The sequence below is a fragment of the Triturus cristatus genome, chromosome 1_2 (assembly GCF_964204655.1).
Source record: "Triturus cristatus chromosome 1_2, aTriCri1.1, whole genome shotgun sequence".
Taxonomy (NCBI): domain Eukaryota; kingdom Metazoa; phylum Chordata; class Amphibia; order Caudata; family Salamandridae; genus Triturus; species Triturus cristatus.
In genome coordinates this window covers 535,749,011-535,761,962 of record NC_140580.1, presented here as the reverse complement: position 1 = coordinate 535,761,962, position 12,952 = coordinate 535,749,011, and the positions used below count along the sequence as shown (strand labels likewise).

Below are 12,952 nucleotides of genomic sequence, written 5' to 3'. Positions count from 1 at the left end.
TTCCCCTTCTGTAAGCCTCCGTTGTGTAGGAAATGTTGGCCCTTTTTTACCAATAAGTTCAATTGGCATGAACAGGGCTGCGAGAATCCCAGAGTACAGGGGCCCAAGGCAAATAAGGAAACTCTTGGCAGAACAATCTTCAAAGTCAAAACCAAGAAGGTTATTCTATACAGAAGGCAAGGAGATAGTTAATCGAGTAATTCAATAAATCATAATGGAGGTTTCAACATAAGCTAAACCTCCAGAATAAATTAATAGCTAGAATCAAGCATACTTTAAGTATGAGTGAGACAAATCTCTGATATGGAGGCTGCTCAATATAAAAGAAAGGAAAGGTGAGGTCTAATATAGAGTCAAATGGCAGACTGTTATGGAGACTGCCTTCATTAAAGCTAGCTAAAGCTTTGGCACACATCTCAAATAAAGAAAAATTCTCTATGCTTAGAGGGTTGTGTGAAGAGGCACCATGCGCTGAACTAACAATCAACATTGCACAAATTGTGTTACATAAAACAGGTCACTGTAGATACTACCTACGTTTTTATTATTTAATTATTCCCTTTACATACAAGAAAATGCCTTTGAACTGCTTAACCTGCTAAACAAAAAACAATTTAAATGAATATAAACAGGTTTGGCTATAGGCAAGGATTGTTTTGGTGTTTGGCCTTATGATTATTTATTATTTCCAGCCTCGAAAAAGCCCTAGGCCTGCACGCCAAAGGGGGCGAAACACGCGTTGGCTGCACTTTCTTTGTTTTGCACTTCTACCAAAACCATTTGGATCGATAAATTGGACTGTGTCCTGCTAAGACTTGTGCTCTATTCATATTGGCTATCCATTAGGATAGAGGATTGTACCTTAAAATCCCTTTACCAGCTCTCTGCCCCAACCTAACTTCAGTTCTTTTCTCAATGGGTTAGGGGTTCATCTGTTTCAAAGCAAAACATTCCATTGAAAGAGGATGAACACCTGCGGGACATTCAACCCCTTCCGCATATTACAATTTATTTGAATGGTATTAAGGTAATAGAATTTCTCTTTTGTCCTATCATGATTTGCACGTTAAGAGTGTACTTGAGGATCCCACACGCATCGTTCAAATGTGCAGCCATCTGCATTGGCCTGTGTGCTAGTCATCACTGCAACAATATTTTAAATATGTAACTCAACATGGGAGGTTCAGTTTGAAATAGAAGAAATACTTCCCACAAAAAACATGCACATATTCACTACAGCTAAAACACAAACAACCATAACTGAATAACATAACAACCTCCGCATAACATAAAGTTTCAAAAGTGACCAGTTCAACTACATTTTTCTCAATTTATATGAGCAACTGCTACTTTTTGTAGATTTGCATCACAGCTAAACATATAATCATTTATCAACATTTACAGTGAGTGTAATATGATAAAGTGAAGATGAATCACCTACTTTATGTTGCATCCTTCTCCATTAATGACTATTATGACAATTTATATCCAGACATATAGACAATTCTCGTTTAACTATTGAGACTTTATGCCATTAACTGAAAAAAATTGAATGAAAAAATATAGCATTCTCTTGTTTGAATGAACATGCCTTTCAGCAACTCTAAATGCAATGTTCTTATAATTCTATATCTAACCAAATGAGCAAATTACTTACCTTCAGGAGCGCTCTTACTGGTAGAGTCTAACTGCAGATTCCTCAACTTTTGAATATTCTTCAGGCGCCAGACGTCCGGCAACTTTTGAGCAGTACCTCTGATCAACACTGACTCCATTCCACTCCAGAAATGATGTTCGAGCCCATACAGGCACCATTCTTGTGCACTGACATCAGATGCTTTCAAGGCAGTCCCAGCCACCAGACTCAAGGCTCCAACAACAAAATGCCTTTGACCAATGTGCAGATTCTTAGACTTTGGATTCTAATAATGGGCACAGCCCAATCCACAGATCAGGGAGGGGGGCTGAAGGGGAGAGGGGTTGTGAGGAATCTGTGGCTAGAGTCACTACCAGTAAAAGAGCACTAAATGTAAGTCACATTTCTTCTGATAGAGACTTCTAACTCCAGATTCCTCACCTTTTGAATTGATACCAGAGCAGTACCTTTTTAGGAGTTCGGTCTGTAAATTGGTTGAAACCAAAAAGTCCTGGAGGACCTAGCAGGCGAAATGCCCCTCCTGGTGAACCTGGCTGTCCAGACAGTAGTGCTTCATGAAAGTATGGAGTGACGCCCACGTAGCTGGAACTCCATATGCCAATGGGGTGGGAGCAGATTTGGCCCTCAGGAAAATGAGTTTGCGGTCCCTTCCTAGGCTGTTTTCTGGCCAGTGCATAGCAGAACATAATGCAGAGGATGATCCTGTGGGTAACAGTCATCTTCAGCATGGCCTTGCCTGTTTTTCACTCCAGTATACCCCACAAAGAACTGATCATCTCTTCGGTGACCTCTGGTGCAATTGATGTAAAAATCTCAGTGCTCATTTGGGGTACAAACCATAGAGCTTCTCCTCCGCTTTAGAGGGATGAGGTAGAGCACAGAGCATGGGCAGGGTAATGGTTTGACTGATTTGTAACAGGATACCCACCTTCAGCAAGAATGATTCTAGTGGTCGCAGAACCAGGTTGTCAGGGAAGAAGGTGGTGTACGGCGAGTTAATAAAGAGAGCCTGAAGCTCACTCACTCGCTGCCCCGATGTGATGGTGACAACAAGCACCATCTTTAGGGTAAGAAGCCACAAGGGACAGCTGTAAAGTGGCTCATAGGGATTGCACATCAAATATGTGAGGACCAAGTTAAGGTCCAACTATGGATGGACAAAAGGAGAGGAAAGAAACAAGTGGAGTGGTCCTTTCAAAAAACGCTGGTGATTTAAATAATGAAGGCTGGTCCGGTAATGGTAAAAGGTCAAAAGAGCCAAAAGGTACCCTTTGCTTGTGCCCAAAGCAAAACCTTGTTGTACCTGTGTGGGTGGTTGAGCCAGAGGTGGATTTGATAAGGGGACCTATGAAACAGGTTCATAGGTTCTTACTGGCTACTAAGGTGAACCTGCCAGCAGTAACCAAGATGAAGGGCTTAGCGGCTCCATGGGGCTCGATGGTATGCCAGATGGGGGGCAGAAGGAAGTCGAAGAGTCAGAGCAAGGCCTTGTGGAACTCTTGGATCTGCCTTGGTGTCACAGACGGTCCCAGAAACTCTTGGCAAGCTGAGGAATGGGTTCTGACATCCACCGACTTTACAAGCGAGATCAAGAGGCATGAGACACTCTATGCACCCTCTCAGGAGTTCAAGAGTGGTGGGAGGGAGCAGAGTCCTGTTTGGATTTTTTGTGCTTCTTCTTTGACTTACAAGAAGGTTTAGGGTGCCAAAATGATCAACCTTAAGAGTCACTCCTGTTGCCCCTAGGCCATGACCCAGAATGAGGCCAAATCTTGCACTTGGACCAGTCATGACGCCAGATCTTCCAATGTTCGGTGATGTAGATCTGCACCTTGTGATACCTTAGAGGCTTCAGGTTCATCAACGCGCAATCACAGCAGGTCTTAGAGCAGTGGCTCAATCCCAGGCACCACAGGTAAACAAGATAATGATCTGTCACAGATATTTGCTTATGACAGTCCTTACAGGTTTCGAATCTGGTCATTTTGGGAGATTATATTTCCCTTGAAAACTGAAAGAATTTTGCCCAAAAAACTGTCTCAGAGATGAGTAGTTCTGGATCCACATCTGGTTGTGAAAGGAAAGGAACTGATGTCAGCACGTTGGAGTGGTGGTTATATAGGCCCCACACATCATTCTCAGAGCAACATCAGGGTGGAGCTGCATGGCGTCACCTACCAGCATACAGAGGTACTGCTCAAAGGTTTCTGGATCCAGTCTGATGCCTGGGGAGTAAACAAAGGGTGAAAGGTGAGAAATGTACTAATAGAAACCTCTATCAGTATCAAAGTTCACTTTTTTACAAAGGGCTTGCAAAAATATCTAGATTTTTCTAATAATATTGTTAAGGTAAATATTGACAACGGTATTTATTCGATGTCACTGGTTTGCCTCTTTTCAAATACAGTTGTCTTGTTTTTCCAAAATACTCTAATGAATTATATTTTTAAAGCAATTACACATGACTCACACTAGACGTAATGTAGAGAGAAAAATAAATTACACTGATGAAGGGTCACGGAGCTACACATGGTACACGTGACAACATCAAGTTCGGAAAAAAAAGGGGTTAGCAGGCCCTAGCTGTCGACGGGACCTTGTCCATCTGCTTCACAGATAGAGATATGCGTGCCTGCGCGGAGAGTGCGCTAGGCTTGAAGAAGGTGCTCTCATGAGAGTTTAGTCGAGGTCACAGTCAGACGAGGCACACGAGAAACTGGTGCCTCATTAGCGTAGACACACCTATTTCAGAGACCCATGGTACAGCTATATTTAGATTCAGGTGATTAAGTCAGCTTGATCACTTTGTTAATTAAAGATGGCGCTAGCTTGAGAAAGTGTACTTACAACACTTTTGAATGCGATCTCGTCATCAAATATTTTGAATTGAGCACTTCTGAAAGTGCACAAGTGCATCCCAGAAAATATTGATACACTCCGGACCTTAGGCTCATGAAGACACGAATCAACTTGTTATCCAGACAAAAGCAGAATATTCCTAAAGATAAGGACCCAATAAAAAAGCTGGCTACATTCAAGCGCCTGTGCAAGATTAGGGTTTGCAAGCAAAAATCTGCTTGAAACAAAAGGTGGGATGACGTTATCATGTGGCTAAGAACTGCTCTGCTCCCGACCCCAATGGAATTTAAATCAACGTTTTAAAGGGCGACACAGTCTTTGTGGGGAAGATGTATCAAGCCTTTTTGCGTTCGCAACGGGCAGATTCGCAGAATCTGCTAGTTTGCGAATGCAAAAAATGCTTTTCCGTTGTAGCAAACCCAATTTTGCGATTCAGTAATCGCAAAATGGGTTTGTGATTCGGTATTAGAAAGGGGAGTGTTTAGGGCGTCCCTTCCTAATATCGAATTGCATCGGTATGTATGAATGTTTTGTGACCGTTAATGCGGTCGCTAAACATTTGCATGTTACCACCTACTTCAAGTAGGAGGTAACCCATTGGAGTAGGTGGTAACCCATTCGCAAATGTTTGTAAAACCATTTTTAAAAGCAGGCAGTGGTCTCACGGACCACTACCTGCTCTTAAAAAATTAAAAGAAAATTTTGAATTTTTCTTTTTTGAAGCATCTCGTTTTCCTTTAAGAAAAACGGGCTGCTTTACAAAAAAAAAGATTGCTTTAGTTAAAAGCAATCACAGACATGTTGATCTACTCCCTGTGGTTTTTGCCATATCTAGGGGGTTGCATATTGCAACCTACCTCATTAATATTCATGAAGTAGGTCATTTGCGACCCCTAGGCATCGCAATAAGTGTACTACACACCTTCATACATGCCATCTTGCAATTTCCTAACTGCGAATCCTTGTGATTCGCAATTAGGAACTCGCAAAATGGTATATTCATACATCTGGCCCTTGGTCTTGCCCCTTAACACTCTTTGCTACTTGCCTTAAACTAGAAGATTTACCAGAATCTCCACCCAACAGACAAAAAAGGTAACAGAGATAATCCAAAAAACTATAGACCAATAATCTTATTGGATTCAAGGGTCAAACGACGTTAATAAAAGTTCTGCTAATTGAATTGGAGGAATGGGTCACTCGAGCTAATTTACTCCCAATATTCTAAACGGGGTTCAGAAAAGGCTGCAAGGCTATAGATAATGTAAAGACTTTAAACACTCTAGCCCAGAAAGTAGTCAACACAGGGGTGTCAATTTATGTCTGCTTTTTGTTAGAATATGGAGTTCGACCTAGTTAAGGGAGAAGTAGTTTGGGAGAAACTTTCAAATTGGGCTATTCTCGCACTCTCCTAAAAGCCATTCAGCAACATCACTGGGGCACATGGGGGAGGATCAAAATAGGATAAACAGGAAATATCTCCTAACTGTGGTCTCATGCAAGAGAGTGTTTTGGCACTGTTACTATTCAATATATATATACAGTCAATATGTTAAAGGGCCTAAGTACAATCAGAAGCATTCCTCCAAAATTGGATCATCTTCACGTTCCATTGCTTCAATATGCCGATGGCACAGTTATATTAGATAACACCCCCTACCAGCCTTCAACACTCTTGAGGTCTTACATGACTATATCAACAACAAACAGATGGTGAATATCAACAAAACTAAAATACTCACCTATAGAGTAAAAACCTGGCAAACATAGTTGGAGTATTGTGGGCAATAACATCGATAAGACCCCTTCATATCAGTACCCAGAAGTTTGGCAATATTGGAGGGCCGGTCAGCATTGTGACCTTAAAGCCGGCAAACATAGCGCATGTCACCTACAGTTCCAATTTCGGAGGTTCTTCTGCAATCTGTATAGTCCAACAGCCAATTCAATCCCATAGAGTTTTCATCCAGATTCCTACCAGTGGTGATCCTGTGTTACTTCATTCATTTGGGAATAAACTGAGAATGAGACAGGGAACAAATCATGAACACCCCTGTAGGATTTATTTTTTATCTTCCCGATTCCAGTCCTGTAGGGTGAATTAAGACTCAAACCTGGTCTCTTAAATATGGCTACACTCTGGACATGCAGATTATAAATTACTGTTGCCACCTCCAGTCCTCCCAAGAATGGTCTCTAAAATCTATAATCTTGAAAAATATGAAAAAACAAGCTTCACCTAAACAGTTGTATGGATTCAACAATCACATTAGAATCATACGTAATTGGGAAATATTCCCAGATTAGGATAATCTTCCAGGATATAAAATATTCAAAATGAGGGCAAGACAAAAATGTACGGTCCTCTCTTTTTTCATCGTCTCCTGATAAAGGACATAAGGGCTGGATGAAAAAAAGGTTGATAAATGTATGTAGAAATATTGCAGGCTCTGTGGAGTCAAGGTAGAAACAATGCTCCATTAAATCTACATCTGCCCTCCATGACTGAAAGAAACACTTTGCTACACTCATGCTTTCAACCATTTGGATAATTAATTAAGCGATCAAAAGATACATAAAAGAGGCCAGTGTGCAACTGGTTTGTTTAGTTTGGTTTTCAGATCTCACATTTCAACAGACAGAAAGCAAGGAGTCAGTTCATCATGCTAAATAAAGTGATTTGAGTAAACCTACTTGAAAGCCTAGTTGCCGCCATGTACTGGAAACGAACTTCCCCTTTACCTCCGTACATCATTCTTCCTACTGTAATTCAGAAAGGGACGCAAGAGCTAGCTCTTTGACTGATCCCAGCTAGACCCTAGCTCCTGGATGCCCGTGTGGGTGTTCAACCCTGCTCTACAAATCCAAGTTGATTGATTGGAGGTCTAATAGATTAACGAGCTAGATGGTGTACCACCTTCTTGCAAAATGAGTTTTTTTTTTAAAGATAGTTTGTTTAGAAATTTAAATAGCTATGATAACTTTTCCTCTCCTTTGAAAAAATAAGGTGTATTTTTGTATACAATGAAACTTATGTATGTTAATTTTATTGTGTAGGCACAACAGAATATTAAACAATATATCACTTTCCAGACCATTGCCTGTTTGCAACTGTAACACAGCTCCACTGCTGTGTGCTTCTGCAAGCGACTACACTGGTGAATTGATGAATTTAGAAAGCAGCACAGCATGAACGACTGTGTAAGATTCATACCTGTGCCTCTTCCCTCAGGCTCCGATGCGTCTCCTGGGTTCAGCTCCTCAATGAGGGGGTCCGCGTGCTCTCTGCGCCCAATACTAGGAGAAAGAGAACAAGTTATGGAGAACTGAATTATGAGCCAACTGTTTGGTTCCAGTGATACTTTGTAACATTGCATTTCAGCTAGAAATAAAAACTGAACACATTACAGAAAGGGCAAACAGAACAATCCACATTCCTGGAAGAATAAATAGTAACACCATGTGGTGTTTGCTGTGAGGTTCAATGACTGCTTCTTTCTGATGTATGGTGACTGCTATGAGATCCAATGACCAGTTTTTTCTGGTGTGTGGTGTTTGCTATGAGGTTCAATGACTGCTTCTTTCTGATGCGTGTGGAATGCTATGAAATCCAGTGACCGCTTCTTTCTGATGTGTGGTGAGTGCTATGAGGTTCAATGACTGTTTCTTTCGGATGTGTGGTGATTGCTGAGGTTCAATGACTGTTTCTTTCTGCTGTGTGGTGATTGCGATGCGATCCAATGACCGCTTCTTTCTGATATGTGGTGAGTGTTATGAGGTTCAAAGACTGTTTCTTTCGGATGTGTGGTGATTGCTGTGGTTCAATGACTGTTTCTTTCTGCTGTGTGGTGATTGCTATGCGATCCAATGACCGCTTCTTTCTGATGTGTGGTGAGTGCTATGAGGTTCAAAGACTTTCTTTCGGATGTGTGGTGATTGCTGTGGTTCAATGACTGTTGTCTTTCTGCTGTGTGGTGATTGCTATGCGATCCAATGCCCGCTTCTTTCTGATGTGTGGTGAGTGCTATTAGGTTCAAAGACTGTTTCTTTCGGATGTGTGGTGATTGCTGAGGTTCAATGACTGTTTCTTTCTGCTGTGTGGTGATTGCTATGCGATCCAATGACTGCTTCTTTCTGATGTGTGGTGAGTGCTATGAGGTTCAAAGACTATTTCTTTAGGATGTGTGGTGATTGCTGAGGATCAACGACTGTTTCTTTCTGCTGTGTGGTGATTGCTATGCGATCCAATGGCCGCTTCTTTCTGATGTGTGGTGAGTGCTATGAGGTTCAAAGACTGTTTCTTTCGGATGTGTGGTGATTGCTGAGGTTCAAAGGCTGTTTCTTTCGGATGTGTGGTGATTGCTGAGGTTCAATGACTGTTTCTTTCTGATGTGTGGTGATTGCTATGAGATCCAATGCCAGCTTCATGTTGAGTTGTAATGATTGCTATGAGGTTCAATGACTGCTTCTTTCTGATGTGTGGTGATTGCTATGAGATCCAAAAAACGCTTCTCCAGACGTCATCATGTGTTCGTTCGTTTTGGGTTGCCTCAGGAAATGGCAGCATAAGCTATTTTTACCTAGCACCTACTCTTGTTGGACAAACTTCCGCTTGTCTCTGGAAAATGATGTCTATCCTTCCTTTGTGTGGACACGTATGTTTTATTCAAGTACCCCTTTGCCTTTTTTCTTTTATTTTGTTGCAATGATTTACCTTGTCTAGCTTTACAGTTACAATGTATCTCGGCTAGCCAGAGAAAGAGCTTGGGTGTGTGTTTGTTTATTCTATTTCAAGGTGTCTACACGTGTATCCGTGCGTTTTGTTTTCATCTCACTGAAGACTTTAACCTTAATCATATTTCTAGTGTTTCTTTTCCAAATACAATTTTTTACTTTTTAGATTTTCAGTTATTGCAGAAACCTAATCCTCCTCAGTTCTACCTTTTGCATGTTAGAGGCGTTTAAAAAAACTGCATTACTGAATTTCACATATTACGTATCATTTATTGAGCCCTATTGCGTATCCAAATACAATGTGGACATTAGGTGGTCTGAGCCAATGTAGTTTAATAAGGGGCTGTGCGAAAACATGTTTTTTAGAACTTTCATCCTTAAGAGTGGCACTTCACCTAATTTATTTGCCAGTAGCTGAAGAAGTTAGGAACTGTCACTTTTCAATTTAAGACTCTTTCAAATCTGATGGCAAGCCATCAGATAAATATAGTGGTAATCAGTCCCTTGACACTAGGCTGTCATGCCAGAGCAAGCACTAGATTAACCCAAGTGAAATATCCGCTTCTCACCCCCACACCATGCGGTGTATGCAGTATTGTATCCTCAGAGCAGAAACTGAAGAGCTCAGCACATCCAGGCATACACATGTCAAATAATCAATGGCGAAAAATATGGACAGCAAGCAGGAAACTGCAGAAGCTTGAAGGTGGTGGCGACACAAAAATATTTCTTCAGAGATCTCATTTAAATGAATCAATTTCAGGAATGTAAGGCTGATTATTGAAAGGCTTTTCGCTGCCCCTAGACCAGTGCTTCCCAAATGTTTTAGAACCACAACCTATTTTTAAAATGGCAAACTTTTACATCCCACCTAGCTTTAATAGACATGAAGTGGGGCAGAGTTCTTAAAGTAACAACAGCAATTGTTCGTAAATGTCACAAACTTGACCACACCCTTTGATATTGGACTGTGAGCAAGATATTGATCTGACCATAAAAGTAGCATATGGTGGACTACACTGGAGTGTGGAGCTGGAACGCTTTTCAGAGTGGAGTGATGGCCTGTGGCAACCGTAAAATCACAAGCCTTCTGAAAAATCTTGCAGTTGATACCAGGGATTTTAGAAAATTTGAGAAACCCCTTCTACAGCAGAGTATGCGGTAAGGCCTCATCTCCATTTTTGTGCTAAAAAGAGGCCCAATGATGCATTTTGCACTATATCGCAAATACAGCCAAAGGGCATTGGAGCACTTTACTCGAGCACCAGAAAACATTACACAAGGTCAGATTCATTTTATTATAAACACAGGACATTAAGTGATTTACTCAGAATCAAAGGATGATGAGCCAGCACCAGGACTCAAATCTGGTTCCTCATATCCAAAGTTGACAGTTCTGGCCATTAGGCAGCATCCATATGTCTCAAGTTATGTGTGTAAGTCACACACAAGTGGCATGATTGTGTAAGATCAAGTATAGTTAGGACAGTCTCTGCTTAAATGGATGTGTGAAATAAAAATCACCAACAAATTCTGGAAGGTTCAATCGAAGTCGTGCTTGGGAATAAGTGCAAGGGTTTCTTTTAAGACTTGACTTAAGGACATTGTTCAGCACCTTTGCACTGGTGCACAAACAGGGCTAATCATTTGAAATATTACTTAAACATCGACACAGACGTTCGTGACCCACCATAAATTTGCTTGCGACCCACACTTTGGGAAAGGGTGCCCTAAGCACATTTTGTGGTAGTTTCTAATTTGATTCAGGCTAGTGTAATCTCTTGGGAGATCACCCAGTTGGACAGAAGACTAGGGCCTATAAACCTAATAAGGCTGATTGAAGCACAGGAGATTCGAACGGGCCTATTGATGATACCACTGTTTGCTGAGATTGTGGCCTGCAAAGGGATACCAGAAGATTGTACCACACTCCTGTCACAGTTCTTCCGATCACTGTTGGGGATATGCAGAACTCTTCACCTATTGCAGTTCAAAACACCTGTCTCAAGTAGTCGCAAATTGAGATGACCAAGTTACAGAAAGTATAAGAAGGTGACACATCAAAATCCAGCCTGGCTGCCCAGTTTAGTTTTTTCAATATATAAGATCTATGTTATTGATTACCCTAAACTGTGTCTTATAATCAGATCTATAGACAAAATCCTCATGCCTCATTGGACTACAGTGAGCCTCAACATCAATAAGTTACCGAGACATGTATACAGATTAGAACCACTGCAAAACCCTTAGTCTCTCCAAGATCTGAATGGCCAGCAGAGCAATGGATGTTGTGCTCATACACAAAGCGTGAGGGAAACTGGAACAAAACAAGGGAAGAGGGGAATTGGTTGAGTCTGTAGAAAGTCTCACAGAGGACTCCAAATGTTGGGAAAAGTAAAACAAGGAATACGTAAAGAATAGCGAATATATTGGTGAAGAACGTAGCACAAAGAAAATGAAATAAAAGCTCACGCTCCAAAGCAAGAGGTCTGAGGAGGCTCTTGCAAGACTTCCAAAATGTACCAGGACACTTCAGGAAATATAGAGAAAGGGAGAAGCGAGAGCACAAACAAAGAAACAGGAAGTCCAATAGCAAAGGAAACAGCAAAAACAACAAAGGTCCGCAACACAGTGAATTCAGGAGAGAACTTTACATCAAGCAAAACCCACCAACTTGTAATAGTGTCAAATAGTGATTTAGCTTGTAACCGTTTGTAATGTCTTGGTCTCTCATCACCTGGAAGTGACACCATCACAGGAAGTAGCAAAGCTCATTGTTCCCCATGAAAAATATGCCATAGCAAGATGACTGCTGGCCAACACATCATGCCCATTCTGTACAACACAATTTTCTTCCCACTATGGCAACCAAATGCACAGAAAAGTGTTCTTCTAAGCTTACCTACTGCAAGGCATGCAAGACATGCTGCAAGGCAATGTGCGGTTTCCACAGATTCTATTGCTCCAACCTAACTGAGTTTTTTTCTCAGGAACAGCGCTCTTTAACAAAGTTGGCTCACTCGACCTAGCACGAAGCTTTAATTAATTATGAATCCCAACAATACCGCCGTCTCAGGAGGGCCAACAGGTGTTTATAGAAAAGGACAGAATAATGAAAAGACCAGCTTGGGAGCATTAAAAAAGAATAAGGATCCATTGAGCTTTAAGATGGGCCATATATACATTCCAAGACTTCAAAACCACTAGCTTTCTCCTATGGATGCCTGAGTCCAGGACGGCATCAACATCATTCAATTTCATCATTCCCCAACACCACCACCACCACATGGAAAGGTAGAGCACTGCCTTCAAAGGAGTCGCATGAGCCAGTTTTAGAGAAGAAACATGAAAAACAGTATGGATACGCCAGCCTGGAGGAAGAGTCAGTTGGACAACCTCTAGATTGACTATCTGGGAGATGGAAAAATGACCTCAAAGTGTGGAGCGAACTTTGGATGATACCCTCATAGCCATAAGTAACATGTAACAAAATAAAACATTGTCAACAACCTGATAGTGAGGAGCAGAACTATGAGGACTGTTTGTATACATTTTGAAAGCAGCTTCTGCAGCATTGAAAAGTATGATGACATTTTGATAGACAGATTGTAATTTGATCAGAAGATAAATCACTGAAGGTACTGAAGTTGATGAACCAGAGGGCAGCATTTGAGGATTAAATAATCCATAGGTATAGAAGAA

The 12,952-nt window shown here is 41.3% G+C and overlaps 1 protein-coding gene across 2 annotated transcripts in view; it reads right to left on the bottom strand.

Moving 5' to 3' along the window:
• CRTAC1 (cartilage acidic protein 1) overlaps positions 1-12,952 on the bottom strand; it is a 1,509,269-nt gene that overhangs the window by 97,337 nt on the left and 1,398,980 nt on the right. For both annotated transcript variants that reach the window (XM_085606339.1, XM_085606342.1), the window contains exon 9: positions 7,731-7,813. In XM_085606339.1, the coding sequence (XP_085462465.1) occupies positions 7,731-7,813 (83 nt within the window). The remainder of the gene's footprint in view (positions 1-7,730; positions 7,814-12,952) is intronic.